Source organism: Chenopodium album, chromosome 13 (genome assembly GCF_948465745.1).
Source record: "Chenopodium album chromosome 13, dcCheAlbu1.1, whole genome shotgun sequence".
Taxonomy (NCBI): Eukaryota; Viridiplantae; Streptophyta; class Magnoliopsida; order Caryophyllales; family Amaranthaceae; genus Chenopodium; species Chenopodium album.
In genome coordinates this window covers 44,516,480-44,535,999 of record NC_137846.1, presented here as the reverse complement: position 1 = coordinate 44,535,999, position 19,520 = coordinate 44,516,480, and the positions used below count along the sequence as shown (strand labels likewise).

Here is a 19,520-nt window from a genome sequence, read left to right as displayed (position 1 = left end):
AGTTTTATCTAACAAATTTTAGCACATAAATATATGTAGAAAAAAATTATTTTAAAAATTTCAAACAAAGTATGTATCGTACGACTTCATCTAGTTTTTTTTTTATTTGAATTTTGAAACACTATGATACAGTTTAACGTAGTATATTTTTAAAAAAAAAAAGTTAGGGATGTGATTTACTAAATTACCCCTAATATCCTCAAGCATCTTTACTTTCCATCGGAGATTTAAACCAGAAGCAAAAAACCTCAGGTAACAACAAGAAGAACACTCCACAGTCCACACTAACAAACCAACCCCACAAAAATGGCGACGACAACACGACAGCGGCGCACTCATCCGTCAGATCAACCAGCAGCACCATCATCAACGTACTCCAAGCTCAACAAGCCATCCAAACACGGCGGCGGAGGCGGCGGAGACGACGGTGGTTTAGGTTGGGGATTACCATTGTTTGCCCTTGGAATGCTGCGATACTTGAGCGCAACTTCCAACATCATTCATGATTGCGATGAAGTCTTCAATTACTGGGAACCTTTGCATTTTCTTCTTTATAAGTCTGGCTTTCAGACTTGGGAGTACAGGTTTATTCTCCATTGTTATATTTTCTCTTTTCTTTAATTGTGGTTTTATTTTGTTTCATTTTTGTAAATTTTAATGGGATTGTGGATTTATATGTATATGTTTGTATTTATTTGTTTGTTGGTATCTTTGTTTGATATCATTGATGTTGGAATTCTTTAATTTTGGTTTTATTTTGTAAATTTTAATGGGATTGTGGATAGATATGTATATGTTTATATGTATTTGTTTGATGGTATCTATGTTTGATGTTGTTTGTGGCAGAATATTCTATCATTAATGTTGGTATTTGAATATTTTGTGTCGAATATATATATTATACTCTTTATTTATTAGCCTGTGTATTGCACGGGTTTGAAAGCTAGTAACTTGATGAATATATGATTGAATGATTGTAGCTATTGGTATTGTGACAGAGATGAGTGCTTGGGTTTTATGGGATGGAGTTAGGGACATTGTTTGCGAGGTTATGCAATCGAATTTTATGGGTGTTTTGTTATACGAAGTAATTTATTTGTTACATAATTTAGTTGGGGGAAGGAAAAGAGGGGGGGGGGGGGGTTTACTTTTAGTGAATGCAGATTTACCAGCTAAAAAACTTGCTTATGAATTGATGCTACTTCTTTGTGCTTTAGGTTAGTTTATGTTAGAAGCATGAACTTGTAGTTTTCATTCACCAGGGATATATATAGTCAAACATTCAAAATAATGTTACATCTCTAAATTGCATGGATTTGATGACTAAACTTTTACTTAGGGGATTAGATGTCAATGATGATATGATGGAGTTTAACAACCTATCTTTAACAACCTATCTGGGATGATAGCAATGAATAGCAAGGTTATTTGTGATTGATTTTTCAATTTGGCTTTTGACGGAAAGTTGTACATTTGATGATTACTTATTTTGTATGGAGGCTCAAGTTGGGAAACATTAAACATACTGTGATAATGGATAAGCTTTTGCTCTCCAACTGATTCCGATTCTCTTGCAATTTGTAGTGCTGAATATGCTCTGAGATCGTATCTGTACATCGTATTCCATGCTATTGTGGGCGGACCGGTTTCCTTTTTGTTTGAAGACAAGGTAAGTTTTGTACAAACTTCGCTGTTGGTAGGCGTCTTAAGTCTTAATTTAAGCCTCATAATCTTGTAAATGTGTCAAAAATTCTACCTTTCAGGTCAGAGTATTTTATGCTGTGAGGCTCTTTCTAGGGCTTATCTCTGTCGTTACAGATGCATTTCTTGTTGTAGCTCTCTCCAGAAAGTACGGGAAACGTCTTGCCTCTTACACCCTTGCGATGCTTTGCTTAACCAGTGGATGCTTCTTTGCTAGCACAAGTATGTTGCTCTCAATATTTTCTTTTCCTGGATGCTGTTATGTCCTTTTCTGCTTCTTTTGCTCATCTCTTTTGTCTTTATCTGCTTTTTGATCATCCTACATACTTGCATCAACTAAGAGAAAATAAAATATGAAAAACTCTCTTTCCTCTCTCATCTCTCCTTTCTCTAAAACCCTAGCCTCCATTGTTAAATTTTGAGAAGGCTTCCATATTGGTGGGAAGCCCCAATGTTTATTTCTTGTGTGTGTGTGAGTGTTTTTCTTTCCTTTGCTTTTGTCTGTTTTTCTAAAGACATGGTTTTTGTTCTTTACAATCATTTCTCTTTTGAAAAACATAGTTTTTCTTTTCCTATTTTGAAGGAGGATTTGCTTATTTGTTTTAATGGATTGCTGTGAAATTGTTTCATTGGTGAAAAATTACAGCTTGATTGCATTTACCAATTCTTGAATACAATCAGATGAATCAAATATAAAATCCTCACAGCTACAGTAAATCCTTAGATTAACTCTCAAAAAAGACAATATATTCCAGCAATGTGAGCTAGTAATGTTCCAAAGTGCAAGATATATTTGATGATCGTAGTTTATATGAAGAAATTCTTTATTTGATTCAATATGTTATGTAATTGTTAAATTTGAATATCTTTTGTAGATGTCGTATGACTTTTTATTAATGTATTGCTTTTACTATTGAAAAAAAAAACTAAGAGAAATTGATGCTTCTATAGTTCTATTAGTCTTTTTGTTCTTTGAAGTGTCTGATTTATAATATGGATACTACAATTTCAGGTTTCTTGCCAAGCTCATTCTCGATGTATTTTATGTCCCTTGCATCTGCATTGGCTCTTTTGGAAAAACCAGCAATGGCAGTTTCTGTTGCAGCTAGTGGGGTTATTATTGGGTGGCCCTTCTCAGTGTTAGCTTTTCTGCCTGTTACATTGTTCTCTTTGCGTAAGAGCTTGAAACAAGCATTTATTTCAGGAACAATCATTTCTGTTGCTCTTCTGGTAAGTTCAACTTTTTATTTTTAGTAAAATTTATTTTTATACTTGTATATGTTAAGCTATCTCTGAGCAATATTGAGTTCATGTGTGGTTCTCAATGCAAGGGAATTTGTACTAAACACGCTAATTACATTTACCAATGTGTATTTGTTCTAGGTTCTCTCAGCTGTTGTTGATCACTACTACTACAAAAAATGGACATCATCTGTGCTGAATCTGCTACTGTATAATGTGTTGGGAGGTGGTGAAAGCCACTTATATGGAATTGAAGGACCATTGTTTTATCTACGGAATGGATTCAATAATTTTAATTTCTGCTTTGTCATTGCTTTGCTGTTTCCTGTGACGTTGCTTGTGCGCGCTGTGCGGAAGAAGTATGTCCCAGAGCTGTTAATTATCATCTCACCTGTATATATTTGGCTTGGATTTATGTCCCTGCAGCCACACAAGGAAGAAAGGTTTGGTAACTAATCCCCCTCTCCCCCCCCCCACCTCCCCACGCTTATTTTTCCCTGAAATTTTGGTTTTGGTGAAGATTTATGTGTTTAAATTTGGCATTTTTGTAAAATTTTGTTTTCTTTCCTTTATGATATACTTAAAATCTTTGATTTATCCCCCTTATTTTATATATAATTTAATTGTTAATTGGTAAGTGAGAGTTTGGATGAGATGGACTGTTGAAATCAATGTTCAATGTGGTAACTGAATGGGTGAATGGCTCATGATAGGCGGTGAGGAGCCGAGAACATATTGTTTAGACATTTTGGACACTTCATGGTTGCTTCTTGTTTATGTCAAGTGTGAAGTATTGAGCGAGAATGGTAGTCAACAGCGTAAGTGTAGTGGAGTATAATGAGCTGATATGCCAAATGATTTATTTCCCCCTCTTACTTTTATGCTCAAGACGAACATACCTGACCAGCTGACCTTGAGGATATATCAGGATATTAATTTCCTTTGACTAGTGCCTAAGTCATCACTTTGCTCCAAGTGACAATGTGTGTGCTATATGCTAGATATTGCCCCGTGATCATGAAAAATGATACTTCACTGTGTCAAAGATGAAGTAGGTCATGTTAGTGATGTGCAATCAATCTGGATGGACCTTGTTTATTTGAATTGCTTTTCATTCCTACTGATGACCTCTACACCGCTTCAACTCTTACTCAGGCAACAGGGCTGGTTGGCTGATGTGGGGAATTGCCTTGAACACATGTCATGTGATGCTGATTAATGTTATGAAATTTCTTGGGGATTTTTTTAACTACTGTTTTGAGCTTTTGATCATTCTACCAAACTGGTTATTTGCTATATAGATGATCCCTACTTTAACCCATGATTTTTTACTACAAACCAATGATTGGTTTGATTTTTGCTACTTGTTTACATCTTCTGTAGCTGGGTTACTGTAGGCTCGAAGTCTTGTCATAGTTGTTGAATTAATACTTGATACCAACTGAAGCATGTCATTGTAACTTCACATTAATTGTCAGATGATTGGACTCAATTGTAAACTGTAAAATGTATGTCAAGTATCAACCACTCAACATTGTATCTGATATTCCTGATCATACAAGAACTTCTGATCTAAATTTTGTGAATTTTTGTTAGAATTTACTGTTTCTTGGAGTTGGATTGTGGGGAGCTTTTAAAAATTCTAAAGAAGGGTCAGAAACTTAGAGGCAAAGTATGGGAGGGAGAGGATAGAGATTCTTTAATAAGACAAAGGGAGTGACTTCTCTTCATACAAGTGGTTACAAAAATGCAATATATTCTATTATAAACTGACATGTTTGTTCATCTGGTGCCGGGTGGAATGCATTATTATGCTATATGCAGATTGAATTCCCTTGATACAACTTCCTTTATTTTATTTTTTATTTTTCTTTTCCTGGTCTGCCAAAGTAATTACGTTTACAATTATCTGCAACTTTGATAATTCATCACAATGACCATGAAATTGTAGTGATTATCAAAAGCAATGTGACACCAGCTGGCAGCAGTACCATAAGTAGTTCCATGAATAGCAGTCGTCTGTCCCATGTTGCTTGTTTAAGTGTTAATTCAGAACTTAGAATAGAGAGATTTTGGAAGTTGTTCTGGTCTATCGATGTTAGTCAATTATTATATTTATCACTCATGTAAAAATGTTTTGTTTGGTTAAGTGGACTGCAAATTTCTGTTGTTGTCTATCCTTGTTCTTTCTTGCAATACTTACCTTGTTTGTGTTTCTGCAGGTTTCTTTATCCGATATATCCACTAATTTGTGTGGCTGCATCAGCTTTTATTGAAAGTATGCCTGATTTTTTCCGTGATAAGTACAACCCTAATGATAGTTCTGCGCTTGTTATGGTGAGTGTTTAGAAATTCCTCGTAAATCTTTGCTGCTGTTTTGTCAATGTTGTGATGGTCTCTAATATATAAACTGTTGTGTTTTGTTAAACAGATTGCAAAATTTGTCAGGCCTCTGATCCTCGGCTTTATACTTTGTGTCTCCCATTCACGTACTTTCTCCTTGATCCATGGGTACTCAGCTCCTCTTGAGATCTATAAGCATTTGCAGTACCATGAGGATGCTGGATATGGTAAGCTTTGGATTATGGTTTATGCATTGCCAATATGCACAATTCTAATTTGTCTTGCAGTAATGATTTCTCCATTGCACACTTCTAATTTGTCTCCATTGACTTAAAGCATACTATCTCCATCCTAAAGTGTTGCTCATGTTGACTTTTTCCGAAGTTAAGAACACAATAACTGACTGGCAATTGGTCAATAGCATGTTAGTGTAGCGGGCATAGAAAGTTTTGATTGTAAAATATGATTAATTATTTTAAGAGGACAATAATATGGTTCAGAAGGGTTGTATGACTGCTGCAAGTAACTAGTTTCTGTTTATCTGATGAAACGTGATCTTACCATCATGACATAGCAACTGATCTTCAGCAACTCAGTAATTATGCAGGATAACATTTATTCCTCTATCTGACAAAAGCTGTCAATATATTAATGTTTTGAAGTTGTTGATAAAGTTACGGTTCCTTGGTTTTGTATTCTCTCACTTATTCTTTGGAGACTGAGAAGATGTTAGTAAATCACTTCTTTTGTCTTAATTCCCCTGCTGTGGACACCACTTCCTTTCTTCCATTGATAGCTTGGATATAAGTCTTAGTTGTAATGATTTCTAACTTCTTTTAATGTTATTATTGGAGAATAGTAACCTCCAGAGTAAAGGACATTTCTATAAACATTTTTTTTTTTTTTTTTTCGAGGAATGTCCTGGGTCTCACATTTTTATTGTTTGGAGGGTCCTTAACCTTACAGTTCTTTTGAATTTCACTATGAACTTTGCTTTGTTTTTCATTGTGATTACAGGTTCGACCCTCTGTGTTGGAAGTGAATGGCACAGATTCCCTTCTTCGTTTTTTATTCCCGACTATGTGGCTCAAGTGCGCTGGATTGATGATGGATTCCGGGGTCTTCTTCCTTTCCCATTCAATTCAACACTTGGTGGAACTTCAGCAGCACCTTCTTATTTTAATAACAAGAATAAAGCATCTGACAAACAATACGTAATGAATTTCAAACTCAGCCCCTGCCTTCTCAGTTCTTGTTTATTGTGAAAATCATAGCCTTTTCTGCTCTTAATCTACAAAATTAGTTTCTTTCATTTAAAACATGGGCATGCTTGAAATGGAGGGAATAAATATGAGGTAATGAGATATAAAATAAGAGTTGGTAGATGGGATGAGGTAGTAGTGGTTGAAAGAGGAAGGAGTGATTGAGGAATTATTCCCTCCTTTTGGGGGTCATATATTACTTTAGAGGTGTGGTAGGAAATTATTATCCTCAATGGAGGGATCGTAGCTCCGCTACCCCTTCCTCCTCTCTCAAGTATCCCCACCTCCATCATTCTATTTCTTCTATTTTGATTCAATTGCACCGTAATTCATTACTTCCAATCCAAGGGTCCCCTGAGAATGATTGTAAATTGCTTGTCTGAATTGCTGTTGCAATTAATGTGCAGCTCCAGGATCTTGAAATCTGTACCTTGCTTGTTGAACTTCACTTGAAACGTCCCTTTGCATATCGTGGTAGTGACTTGTCAACATGGGAGGTAGTATTTCTAGTATTTTCTTCCTCTTTAATTTTTTTCATTTTATTTTATTTTTATACGCTTATGCTGAACTCATAAACAGGTTGTTGCGGCATTGCCTTACTTGGATAGGGAGCTCTCGCCATCCTTGCATCGTTCATTCTTCATCCCATACTTTTGGCAGGAAAGAAATGTTTTCGGCTTGTATAAACTTCTTAGAAGAATCCCATAATGAGCTCTACTGCAGGAAGCGTCTGATCTGGTCTAACTTATAACCCAAAGCACAGGTACTTTTAATTAATCCTAGACATGATTTAGTCTGAAAGAGTAACTTTTTAATTCAGGTGGAGAGCCTTATGCTTTTAAGTTATATCCACTACACTTTGTTCGTTTTTTGATTTTATTTCAGAATTAGGCAACTAGCAATTATCTTTAGTATGATAGCGGCAGTGTTTGAAAAAGCGCGCCTAAGGCGCGCTGAGGCATTAGAGGGCATGCGCTTTTTATGGTCTAGGCGAGGCGACTTCAATGAGGCGCAGCTAAGGCGCACCGAGGCACGCCTAGGCGCACTAAGGCGCACCAAGGCGCAGCCTGAGGCGTACTAAGGCGCACCAAGGCGCAGCCTGAGGCGCATAATGAGTTTTTTTCCAGATTTTTTTGTTTCTTATTATATGCGCCTCACTTCAATGAGGCGCACCAAGGCGCACTGAGGCGCGCCTTAGGCGCAAGGTACTCCAAAACGCCTTGGTGCGCCTTGAGCCTTTTTATACATTGGATAGCGGTATTGGGATATGTCATGCTTTGTCTGGGTAGTGAGCTATAGGATTCTCTTTTAAATACTGAACTCCCTCTCTGTGAATGTAATCTTGCACTCAGGCTTCGGCTTGCATTTTTGATAAAACAACTAGGTGGTGCAAAAGTGGTTAAATGTGAAAATAAATTTACAAGGGGATAGATAAAAGGGAAAATAAATTTAGGTGAACCAAAATGGTTATGTGGCAGATAATATTTTGGATAGATACAAAACAATAAATTACAAATCTTGTTGAACATTTCATGACATGTTATCAAGGAAGTATTCCCTTAGTTTATTTATTTATTTGTAAATTTGTTCTACTTTGATTTCTTGCCTTTACTTTGAATATTAATATTGTTGCGATTTATAAGGAAGAGGAGGTATACAAGTAAAATGACTAAAAACAAAAAAAAGTTAATATTTCATAATATTTATCGATACATATATAATGACGTTAGACATAAAAGTATTTATTGTTATGCTCCTCTTGTCCCCTTTTAGTTGTCATATTTAGGTAATGAAAATAAATGAGGGAACGTTATTTATTGTGATGCTTCTCACCTTTTAGATTACTTATGACCAATGAAAATTGAGATTAATGGCACTTTAAATGCTTTTATTGTTGATGATTGGAAACCTGACAACTATTTTAGGACATTCCAAATTGAAAATTTGACAACTAAAATGGAAGGATTTATATAGGTAGAAGTATATGGTCAATGTGAAGCATGTGAATAGTAAGTGGTATCAATCAAAGTGAAACAATTGAAATATTAGAGGGAATATGATAGTAGAACTTTTTCTTTTGGGTTGGGGAGGGGGGGGGGGGGGGGGGGGGGGAGGTGCTAAATGGGAATAATACATTAATACGCCATTTTACATCGGAGATTTTTCCCCAAGCTGAACATACATTACAACTAAACTGGGTTGGATACAACATTGACAGATCTACAGATGTTGCAGGACATTAGTCATTTTTTATAAGTATACTATAGGTTATAATCAACTTTATCAAGCTTTACAGGATTATATCACATTACCAAACTTTTTTTGAACCCATTAGCCCTAGAATGTCCTCCCACATCCCTCCACTATTCACATATTCCAGCCCAATAACATTCGGACTGCATGCAGCAACAGTCCAGTACCCGGCTCGAATTTCCTCCTGCAACTGCTCCTTTTCCCATCCACAATACCCATCAAAGAACTTAATGTCATCCAACCCAATCACATTCCTCTTCACCATCTCAGCAGCACATCCCACACTCTCCTTGGTCCCGTAATACAAACCTTTCATCACCTCATCAAACACCCCACTCTTACTGACATCATCATCCCCCTCTTTTGGGCTTTTAACAAGGAACAGTCCCTCTTCTAAGGGACCTCCAAAGTACAAGGGTCGGTCTAGAAATGTGCCTGATGAATCCAACACTGTCGATTTCGTTTCCTTGATGGACATTAGTGAAGGGCGGTTTAGTATGATTCCAGTTGGGCCTATAGGCCCTGTTGCTAGCATGAGGACCACAGTCCTCTCAAAGATGTGTACTCCGTCGAGCTTCTCTGTTGCTATGAGTAGGCAACCTTTTTCAGGCTCGTGAATAGCATGGGCCCAATTATCACTTATTATCAGCTTCTGCGGATCAACATCAGCTTCTGCTGCTGGTGGTGTTGTGGGATTTTCAGGGATAGAGATTTTCTCAGCTGCAACAAGTTTTGCTCTGAATGATCTCCAATCTCCACTGAGAGTGGGATTTATTTCCTCATTTCTGGATGACGAGAATCCCATTTGGCAACCTACGTGCATAAAATTTTTCCAAATTTAGTTGAGTATTCTGTTTTGAATTGACGTTACAAGTACTGATCAATTATCATTAGTTCCAGTTGATAATCAGGGTAGGGATTATAGGAAAGGGGATAGCTTAGGTATGTCTTCTAGCTGAGATTAGGCTGTCCACCTTACTCTAATAGTTCATGACAGGATTAACTCATGTATTAATGTTATAATTGTCAGTAAGTAGAGTTTCAATCTTGAACTTCCTCTACTTCATAATACCCTACTGAATCAATATTTTATGATTCAAATTGTTTGTCAATTGATACTTAATGTTTCAATTTGTTTGTCAATCAATAAATTAATGCAGTATCACTTTTCAATTTGAAGTACCAATGCAATATTACTTGTCACCTAAATGCTAGAAAATAATTCTTCATATGTGTGCATAACCTTAAACAACAGCTAATTGATTATTATCAAGAGTTTCTGAAACACTGCTTCTGTAAATGCTAATTTGGTAAAAGTTTGTTTCAGAAATGACAAGTCAAAGGCTAACTTACATGTTATGGAAGACGAAGTTACATGCTTATGACTGTGGAGCAGAGAACTCTTCTTGGGAAGGGTAAGGAGCTTTGATTTCGCCAATGGAATAAGTTCGATAGTCTTGGTAATGCAGTTTGAGCTGAGAAAACAAGCTTCCATCTTTCTCTCTTTTTGCTTACAAATGGATAATTTTGCTTAGATGTGAATGTTTTTGGCTCTTGCTTAGATGGAAGAATATGAAGTGGTACTAATACGTACAAGAACTCCTAATTTTTATTGGAAAAACAGGCAATGTCCACCACACATATAGTTAGTGTATTAAGTTGGATAGGGTGGCTTTTGCACTTTTTGTACTCTGCTGGCCTATTGGATATGACGTGATGTGGCGAAAAACTATAGGTTAAAAATATTCATGTTCATCTACCAATCTTAAGCACTGTATTTTTGTTTTTCATGTATTCATATTTATTTAACAGACTTAGCATTATTATATATTTTATTTTATGTTATAAACTTTGATAGATTGTCGAGTAAACTGTCATAGTGTCTCCTGAGGTGGCATGAAACTAATTTCATGGTGATGATCAGCTTCTTTTGCGGTTAAGGGGCTATGAAGAAATGCAGGTTAAATGCTTTGGGAAGGTTGTTTGTTTTTGCAATATAAAATGCATGACCTCAAAATTTGATGGTTTTGCTGCACATGTCTGCGTTGGAAGTTTACATACATGAGATCTACATACATATAGTGTTTGTATGTAATTGATATTCGCGGGAAATCATTTCCCTTTTAAGTCACGACTCATTTGGCAGATAATAATAAATGACAGTAATGGTAATGTCGTAATGAGTTTATATAGAGTTATAGTAAAGTTTATGATTCAACAATTGCATGCATTATGATTCCCTTCAATACTATGACTATAAATGTTAGGCATCATTTGAGATTAAGTTGCTCCATAATCAATGACATGAGATTTTTATCATAAAATATTATTCAAGAATTGACACAAAAATCATTTATACTCCCTCCTTTCATTATAAATTTTTGCTTTGTTTGAGCATTTTTTAAAACGCATTATTTCTATATTTTTATCAATTTGGGACGCTACACTGCACGAATGGTATAGGCAAAGTGTAGTTTATAACTTTATATATATAAAAAAAAAACTGCTTCATAACAAATGATGAGCAATGCCTACTCCGCGATTAATGCACCAAATCAAAGTCACCCAAGACACTGATCTTTAGTGCTCAAAACATTTTCTAAATTTCGTCATTTGTAGCAGGGGAGATTCTTCATTAGTGCTCATATGAGTTCCCATAATTTTTGTAAGATTTACTAAACCGTGTGTAATAAATATGTTGACTTAGACAAAATATTATGTCAAATGTCAAACATAAATATTTTTACTACTTAAATTAATATTTAAATCATTTATCAAGGCCTTAAAATTTTATGCTCGAATCATACCATTACAATTTTTTTTTCATAGCTCACAATTATAAACTACAAATCCAAACTTTCATTCTAATATAATATTCCCTCCGTTTAATAATGATGTTATCATTTAGAATCTTTTGTATAAATTAAATTAAGGAAACAATCTTGAAATAAAATACGAGTACATTTGGCCCCTTCAAACACAATGGAACCATCCTTTGGAATGAAGTACATTAGGACTAGAGATGACAATGGGGTGGGTCGAATACTCGAATGCGGAGGATAATACCTTCACACCCATCCCCGCCTAAAAATCTTATATCCATTCTGCCCCACCACGCACGGCGGGTACAATACAAACATCCATACCCACCCCGTCGTACAAACTAATATCCATCCCCGCCCCTCCACCCATTTGGATATCCATACCCACATCAAACCTGCCCCATCCGCTACCATAGTGCCATATTATGTCACATAATATGAAGAATTATTATTTATAACAATTCTCTTTTTTCATGTACTTGACGGAATTCATACGACGTTATGTTATCAATTTAATATATTATTTTTACTATATTATTATAGTATCTAGATTATAGGCTCTTTGCAATTTGTTTTAACCTTTACAAAAAGTAGTATAAGGTGGATATGAGGCGAGTGATAGGGTGGGGTGGGGCGGGGCGGGGATGAGACATGTTTACTCTAAAATCCATACTCGCCCCATCACCCGTGACGGGTACACTTTTTATACCCATCCTCGCCCCATCACCCGCCAAACCTACCTCCATCCCCGCCCAAGTGGGTCTCCTATTTAACCTGACCCACTGCCATCCCTTATTAGGACCACTTATTATTTTAAAATAAAGTACATTGGGACCATCATTTTTTAGATTGGGACTATTAAAATGAAGGTTTATGGGAAAATAATAAGGATAAGTGAGGAATTAAAATAGAAAGTAGGGAGATCATTTTGAAACACTTAGGGGTCATTTGGTTGACAAGGGAAATAATTTTCAATAGGAATTGACAAATTATGGGAATTAACTTCCCACATTAGAAATCCCAAGAATTGTTGAAAATTGTTTGTTATTTATGGAGGAATTTGCAAATCATGGGAATTTCAAATTACCAAGGGGGCACTTGGTAATTTAATTCCCATGTTTTGTGGGAATTGAAAATTCCCATGAATTTGAAATTCCCACGTTTTTATGTTTTGTGGTCAACCAAACAAAACCCACTATATAAATTCCCATGATTTTCTATTTCCCCCATTTCTTTTGTGCAACCAAACAACACCTTAATAGAAAGTGAGAACATCATTATAAAACAGAGGGAGTACATGTTTTTAAATTATACAAAATATTATTTTTTATATTTATATTGTACATGCATCGTCGGCAGCATCGATCGTAATATGTTGCTTTCGTCTATTGGCCCTTAGTTTGTGTAAACTAAATTTGTAAATCGAACTCGCATATTGTTTCCTCACGTTAATTAATGTAATTATCCATCTTATAATTGTATGTAACAAGCATACAAGAGTTATGTAGGATCGATTGAACCTACTGCTTTAAACTTGATTTCACTCAGATTATTGTTATTTGCTAAGCTAAAAGCTAGATATCTATTTAATTAGAAGTTAAATTCGAAACTTAGCCCCTCATAAATTTTAGTTTAAGATTCACTACACTATTCCTTCTTACTTTATATCATTATATACAGGATGTGAATAAAAAATGTTATGATATACTACAACAATTCATAGATCTAAGCAAGATAATCGCTGCATTACCTTATAGTTTTAAGAATCTCGAAACGATTTTCAACACTTGCTAAAAAAATCATAAATAGAGTGACTATTTTATTCAAATTTTATAACGCTTTTTCTTCTTATAAAATTCTTTGATAAATATGTATAATTTTTGTGTAGTCCTTTGTTGACCCTCAACGAGCTGATATCGAGTCTAGCCGATAAGTATAAGTTTGCGGCTTAATATAACGAGCAGTTCAACACTCTTATAAATGAAGTTTGTAAGGAGATAGTTCAAACTCTGGACACAAACATTTCAGGAGGTATTGCACATGCAATTCTTGTATTTGAAGGAGATTTGTGCCTTGAAACAAACGCTGCATCGAAACTTGTATGTGTGCGTGGTCTAGAATCAAATGCAACCAAATCATGGAATTAGCAGATAACTAAATTAAATTTTAAAATTGATCAAACTTAAACCATACTTACTTAAATGCACTACATCCTTTTAAACCAATGTTGTTTTTTTATATAATAAACAGATTTGTTTCGAGCTAGTCATGCACCAAGGTTGTGGAAACGATACGATGTTTCCATCATAGCCGAACCTTACATCATGATAATCATCTCAACTACTACATGCAAACTTACAATGTTCGTTCACGTTTATGTTAGCTATCAACTTTTTATGGCGGCAAAGTACGTTTGTGATACATTTTGATTGAGATCTTATTCATTTATTTATTTTTAAATTTTTTGAAACCATATATAGATCTTATATAGAATAATTACAACTAGCTAACATGTTTCAATTAAATTAATTGTAGGACATGCAATTTCACTTAAGGACTTTGCAAGTAATAATATTTTCTCGAATGGGCTTATGGATCCATTCAGTTCTTTGGGGTAAATTTAATACCAATTACATACTATCATATACGAAGTACAAGTAGATTGATATGTAGTCGATCTTTATTTGTCCGACTCATAATTTTTTTGGGTGAAATAAGGTGTTGGAAGACATCTCGGAAACATCGTTGGCAATAACTATAACATTACAAGTTTATTTCATAACTCACAATTATCAACTACAAATAAAAAATTTCCTTCCAAAATAATACATATTTTTAAATTATACAAAATATTATTTTTGTACATATATTATACATATATTGTACATGTATCGTAATATGTTGCTTTCATCTATGACCCATATAAGTTTGTGTAAACTAAATTATCAATCTTTTAATTGCATGTGACAAGCATACAAGATTTATGTGGGGTTGATTAAACCTATTGCTTAAATTTGACTTCGCTCAGATCATTGTTATTTGTAAATAGCTAGATATCTATAATTTTAATTAGAGGTTAAAGCTCGAAACTTGGCTCCTCATACCTTTTAATTTAAGATTCACATATTGTTCCTTCTAACTTTATATCATTATACACTGGTTGTGAATAAAAACTGTTATGATAGAATCATAGAATACAACAATCCTGGGGTCTAATTAAGAAAATTGCTGGACAACCATTATAGTCTTAAGAATCTCGGAATGATTTTTAGCACTTGCGGGTAAATCATAAATTAAGTGATTATTTTATTTAAATTTTATAATGCCTTATATTCTTATAAAATTCTTCATAAATATATGTTGTTGACCCTCAAAGAGCTAACATTGAGTATCGCCTCAACACTCTTATAAATGAAGTTTGTATGGAGATAGTTCAAGCTCCGTACACAAATATTTTAGGAGGTATTGCGCATGCAATTCTTGTATTTCGAGGAAATTTGTGCCTTGAAATAGGCGATGCATTGAAACTTGTATGTGTGCGTGGTCTAGAACCAAATGTAACTAAATCATGGTATAGCAAATAACTAAATTAAATTTTAGAAATGATCAAACATAAATACTTAATTAATCTATAAACCAATGTTGTTTGTTTATTTAATTAACAGATTTGTTATGTGTTAGTTGTGCACTAAGGTTGTTGAAACGATACGATGTTTCCACGAACCTTACAATAATTTTAATTAGACGTTTAAGTTTGAAACTTAACCCCAATAACTTTTAATTTAAGATCCGTCACTATTTGTATGCATAAAAGAATTATACTATACTATTTTGTTTCAAAGATTCCTTGATATTCCATCGATAAGATAAACTGGGTCAATTATTTCTTTAGTTAAGTTCAGATTTGTATGATACTTCGTAATACATAAAGCTGTAATTTGAAAATATCTAGTATTACATTAGTACAAATTGTTGTATTGAGAAGACAAAAGCACATCCTGTCATTCTTGCATGAAATGACCACGATTTTAGTCAGTTGTTGCTGTAGCACCTGAAGAAAAAGGGAAACAAGGAAATGAGGAATCAATACGAGACTTGGTGTGTTTGATGGTACGTTGACGGCACACCTTCAAAAGTTAGTCAGATGATGAATACAATTCTGTATCTTGAATTTTTGTTATATACTGTAAATATACTTCGTGAAGTAGATTCCTAAAGGTCATTTGTCACTACCCAAAATTAGCAAAGAATGACCATAACAATAACTTTAAGCTATTCACAAAACACCTTTCCTTGCCACCACCATCACTCTCCCCATCCTCGAGGCACTACCTCTTTCACTAGTCACTAATAATAGGTATATGTACAGTAATATAAAAATGTTCATAAGGCAAGAAAGTGGGCCGATGTTGCTTTTCTCTTATTGCTTACAAAATTGTTGGGTAGTTTTACTACCACAGATTGTGCTTGAATGCCAAGGAAGAAGCTGTTACGGGGCCATGATTCCTTTAATAGTGTATGCAAGGGACTCTACCAAGTTAGCTTTAAATAACAATGTCTGAAGTGTGTGCATCATGTCGTATCCAGGATCAAGCTTCTGTTGCCAACCCTACAACAAGGACAAAGGCCATAAATTTTGCTGCGAGCATCAGGAAAATACAGCAGCTTGGCAGGAATATCAACTTAATTAACAAAAGTAAATTTAGATTAAAGCCACGAAAGGATCACAGAGCAGGTATATCAACATGTGAAAAGTCAGATAAGCTTACATGCAGAGCATTGTTTGACTAGCAATATATATTTAAATGTATAATCGGAAACTTGGTTTCAGTACCGAATCACAAAATCATTAGCAGAAGGTAACTGGGCATATCCATTTATAGGAAATCAAATAAAAACTATTATATGGTGATTCTTCATCAGTATAAGCATTTTGAGTGAATTTACATCACCTAACCGAATAGTGGGACAAAAAACTCAAATATATCATATTAAGGATTAAAACCCAATGAGAAGCACTACAATGCAGTTTTAATAAATGCCACATTCTGTGTTGCTGCTATGTTCTGGTCATAGAGTGCACATACATGTAGGAAGATACTGATTACCTTAAGGACCAAAGTTGTAACAACTACAATGTAGACATTCCCATCAATGTTAACTTTGTGACACCTGACTTTCTCGAGCAAATGATGCATGCAATCAGCTAGATGTATAAGATCGCCTTTTGGAGTACCTCAGAAATCAAAAGACTCCTTGACCTCCTGATAATTGATTAAATACACCGAAAATAAGGACAAAGCCAAACACACAATCAAGATATCATCTAACTACTAAGGTCATAATGTATGATGCACAAAGACAAAATACCAGCATCAATAACTGTATGAGACAAGGAATTCCAAAGCTTTTTTTAATCCAAGTTTTGGATATCTAAGTAGAGAGAGGGATGGATGTGACTGTGTGAGCCACAAAAACTGAAGATGCCAAAATACTCTTTTTCTCTATACTTAGACATCTTTTGCACGATTTATGCTTCAAATTTTAGTTTTAAACCACCTTCTCATCTAGCCCCATATCACCAAAAGAGAAAAGACGGAAATATAAAAGAAAAAAATAAATTAGATTGAGGGTCTATGGATACAAATTCTAAATGGCTAACCCATGGGAAAAGCATGCTATTAAATGCAAGAAAAACAATAAATTGAAACTAAAGCCTTTTTTACTACTTCCAAAGTTCCAAATAATTGAAAGTATTAATTCCATTGTCACTACGAGTTAGCTCACCTTAATAAAGGCCTTTGGATCTGGACAACTCTGTTGCTTTGACAATCGCAGGATGCACTCAGTAGCAGTGCGCCCATCCCAACAACCAACTGCCTTAAAGAAATTCAATAGATTCATTTGGTCACTTTTAGAAAGTTTTGCAGTCATGCCCACGTCAAGGAAAACAACATGAGGCTTTGACTTCAGTAGCCGCTTTCGAGAAGACTTGTTCGGAGCTACCCTTACAAGAATATTGCCAGGATGCATGTATGCGTGAATGAAGTTATCTACCTGAAATAAAGAAAAAAAATTCAACATAAGCGTATAATAACTTACAATTCATAAGTTTCTCTACACAAAATAGCAATCAAATGTCAAGGCTACATGAAACAATATTGTAGAAACTTGCATGATATTGATGACATTTTGGCAATTAACAAAATCCAGACTTAACCAAGATTCACCGGAGTCACTGCGACATATCTATCACCCAAACTGTGCTATAACGCACTAATGGAGCATCATGACATCATGAATTTTTTTAACAAGTCTAAGTCATGATGATTATGAATAGTTTTATGGTAATACTTCACAAAAAACTTTAATATGCAAAGTGAATATATGACGAAAGGAACATCAGATAGATAACTAAAATATCTAATGGGGATTGTCAAATATAATGTCGACCACTAATATTGTTACCAAGAATATAAAATATGATGCTTCTTACCAACATCATCTTTAGAAGGGCATGAGTGCCAATGTTAGCAAGAGCTGCTTTAATTCGGTTACGTCCTTCAAGTTCATCAACAAAGTGAGCCACACTCTTACCTTGCTCAAATGTCTTAACTAACACAGCAGGATGAACAAGCGGATAAACAGGCTTTGGGAAGGATACATCCTTCCATTTGCGAAAGTTGTATATGAAGCGATTCAGATGAGCAGCTTCCCTTGAAAGGTCAACTTGTGACATCATGAAAACAGAAGACTGCTGCACGCTTTCATCTAGTCTTAGCCACTTTAACGGTGGAATGCAATTTGACATCTTAACAACTTCATTAATGGGAACAAAATCTCTCCTGATTGACTCACTTACCCCAGGATGCCTGACTTTTACAGCCACTTCTATAGGTTTGACCTTTTGACTAGGGTATTGAAACTTCAAAGATGCCCGGTATACTTGAGCTATACTTCCAGACGCAACAATTATGGTCTCAAAACATTCAAATATGTTAGAGATCTTTTGACCAAATGCTTTCTCATTAATGCTTTTTGTATACTCAAAGTTATGTTCTGGAGCTATACTTTGAAGCTCTACTAGTTCAGAACATAAATCAACAAGAAATAGATCTAGTCGTATGGCTGCCCACTGAGCCCATTTTATAAATGCCGGACCAGCTTGTCTTAGAGTTTGATGGACAATCTGAAGACATAATTTTCTGAATTCGGGTCCAAAAGTATCTGCAAATTGAGCCATTAACATGCTTGGTGTGAACAAAATTGCCAGATAAAGAGCTCTTATTAATTAGCAAAACGAGAACTTCTAGCATAGCTAAGAATAGGATAGTCATGTAGGCCTGTCTATCTTCAATAGACAAATGTGATAGGTTTCCAGAGGGTAAGCAATCTGTATCGGCACATGCTGCATGTGCCATTGTGAGACTTCCAAACATTAGCCCAAAAGCACCGTTAATCACAACATGATACCTCATTGAAACCAAGCTGATGGCCTTAACAAGTCTATCGAATAAAGGAGATCCAGAAATCCGTTTCTGTGAAACTCTCTTCCATGTTGTTTGAGCATGATGCTTCACACAATTACTTGCATTTAAGAGAGATATGTTCCAAATAAGATATCACATTTCTTTAAACTTTGAATAAGGAAGATACTTAGAATGGTAATTTTTATATACGACATAGGGTCCATTTTTTCTTAATTATGTAAATCTGCTGATTTGGCTTTTTGAAGAGGAACGTGCACTTCTCTTAACGTTTTCAATATCACAGTTCTGCGTTAAATTACATGGCCAATATTGGATTAGAAATTCTTATAAATATATAAAGAAACTCCATATGATGTGTAGTTGAAGCCCATAACAAATGGTTGTTTATTTCTGTCTGCATAGCTATG

At 35.0% G+C, this 19,520-nt stretch overlaps 2 protein-coding genes and 1 pseudogene across 2 annotated transcripts; 1 reads left to right on the top strand and 2 right to left on the bottom strand.

Moving 5' to 3' along the window:
* The first annotated feature begins 280 nt into the window (after positions 1-280).
* On the top strand, positions 281-10,266 carry LOC145574795 (alpha-1,2-mannosyltransferase ALG9-like). The gene is made up of 11 exons (XM_081632655.1): positions 281-584; positions 1,585-1,669; positions 1,764-1,923; positions 2,714-2,931; positions 3,085-3,386; positions 5,166-5,280; positions 5,375-5,513; positions 6,304-6,500; positions 6,956-7,045; positions 7,128-7,311; positions 10,129-10,266. Exons 1-10 carry the CDS (start codon positions 307-309, stop codon positions 7,254-7,256), a joined length of 1,713 nt encoding a protein of 570 aa, XP_081488781.1. The 5' UTR covers positions 281-306; the 3' UTR covers positions 7,257-7,311; positions 10,129-10,266.
* LOC145574796 (uncharacterized) lies at positions 8,677-10,296 on the bottom strand. The gene is made up of 2 exons (XM_081632656.1): positions 10,155-10,296; positions 8,677-9,614 (listed from the first exon to the last, which is right to left on the bottom strand). The coding sequence occupies exons 1-2, from the start codon at positions 10,294-10,296 to the stop codon at positions 8,857-8,859; spliced, it is 900 nt and encodes a 299-aa protein (XP_081488782.1). The 3' UTR covers positions 8,677-8,856.
* Positions 10,297-16,112: 5,816 nt separating this feature from the next.
* LOC145575563 (uncharacterized) lies at positions 16,113-19,044 on the bottom strand (annotated as a pseudogene).
* Between the last annotated feature and the right edge of the window lie 476 nt (positions 19,045-19,520).

What these genes read in the sequence shown, in the direction of transcription:
- LOC145574795 (XM_081632655.1), top strand. Translation starts at nt 307, where the DNA reads ATGGCGACGACAACACGACAGCGGCGCACTCATCCGTCAGATCAACCA. An exon ending in TCATTTCTGTTGCTCTTCTG is followed by an intron (nt 2,932 to 3,084) that starts GTAAGTTCAACT and finishes TATTTGTTCTAG; the next exon opens with GTTCTCTCAGCTGTTGTTGA. An exon ending in AAGCATCTGACAAACAATAC is followed by an intron (nt 6,501 to 6,955) that starts GTAATGAATTTC and finishes ATTAATGTGCAG; the next exon opens with CTCCAGGATCTTGAAATCTG.
- LOC145574796 (XM_081632656.1), bottom strand. Translation starts at nt 10,296, where the DNA reads ATGGAAGCTTGTTTTCTCAGCTCAAACTGCATTACCAAGACTATCGAA. An exon ending in AACTTCGTCTTCCATAACAT is followed by an intron (nt 9,615 to 10,154) that starts GTAAGTTAGCCT and finishes TTATGCACGTAG; the next exon opens with GTTGCCAAATGGGATTCTCG.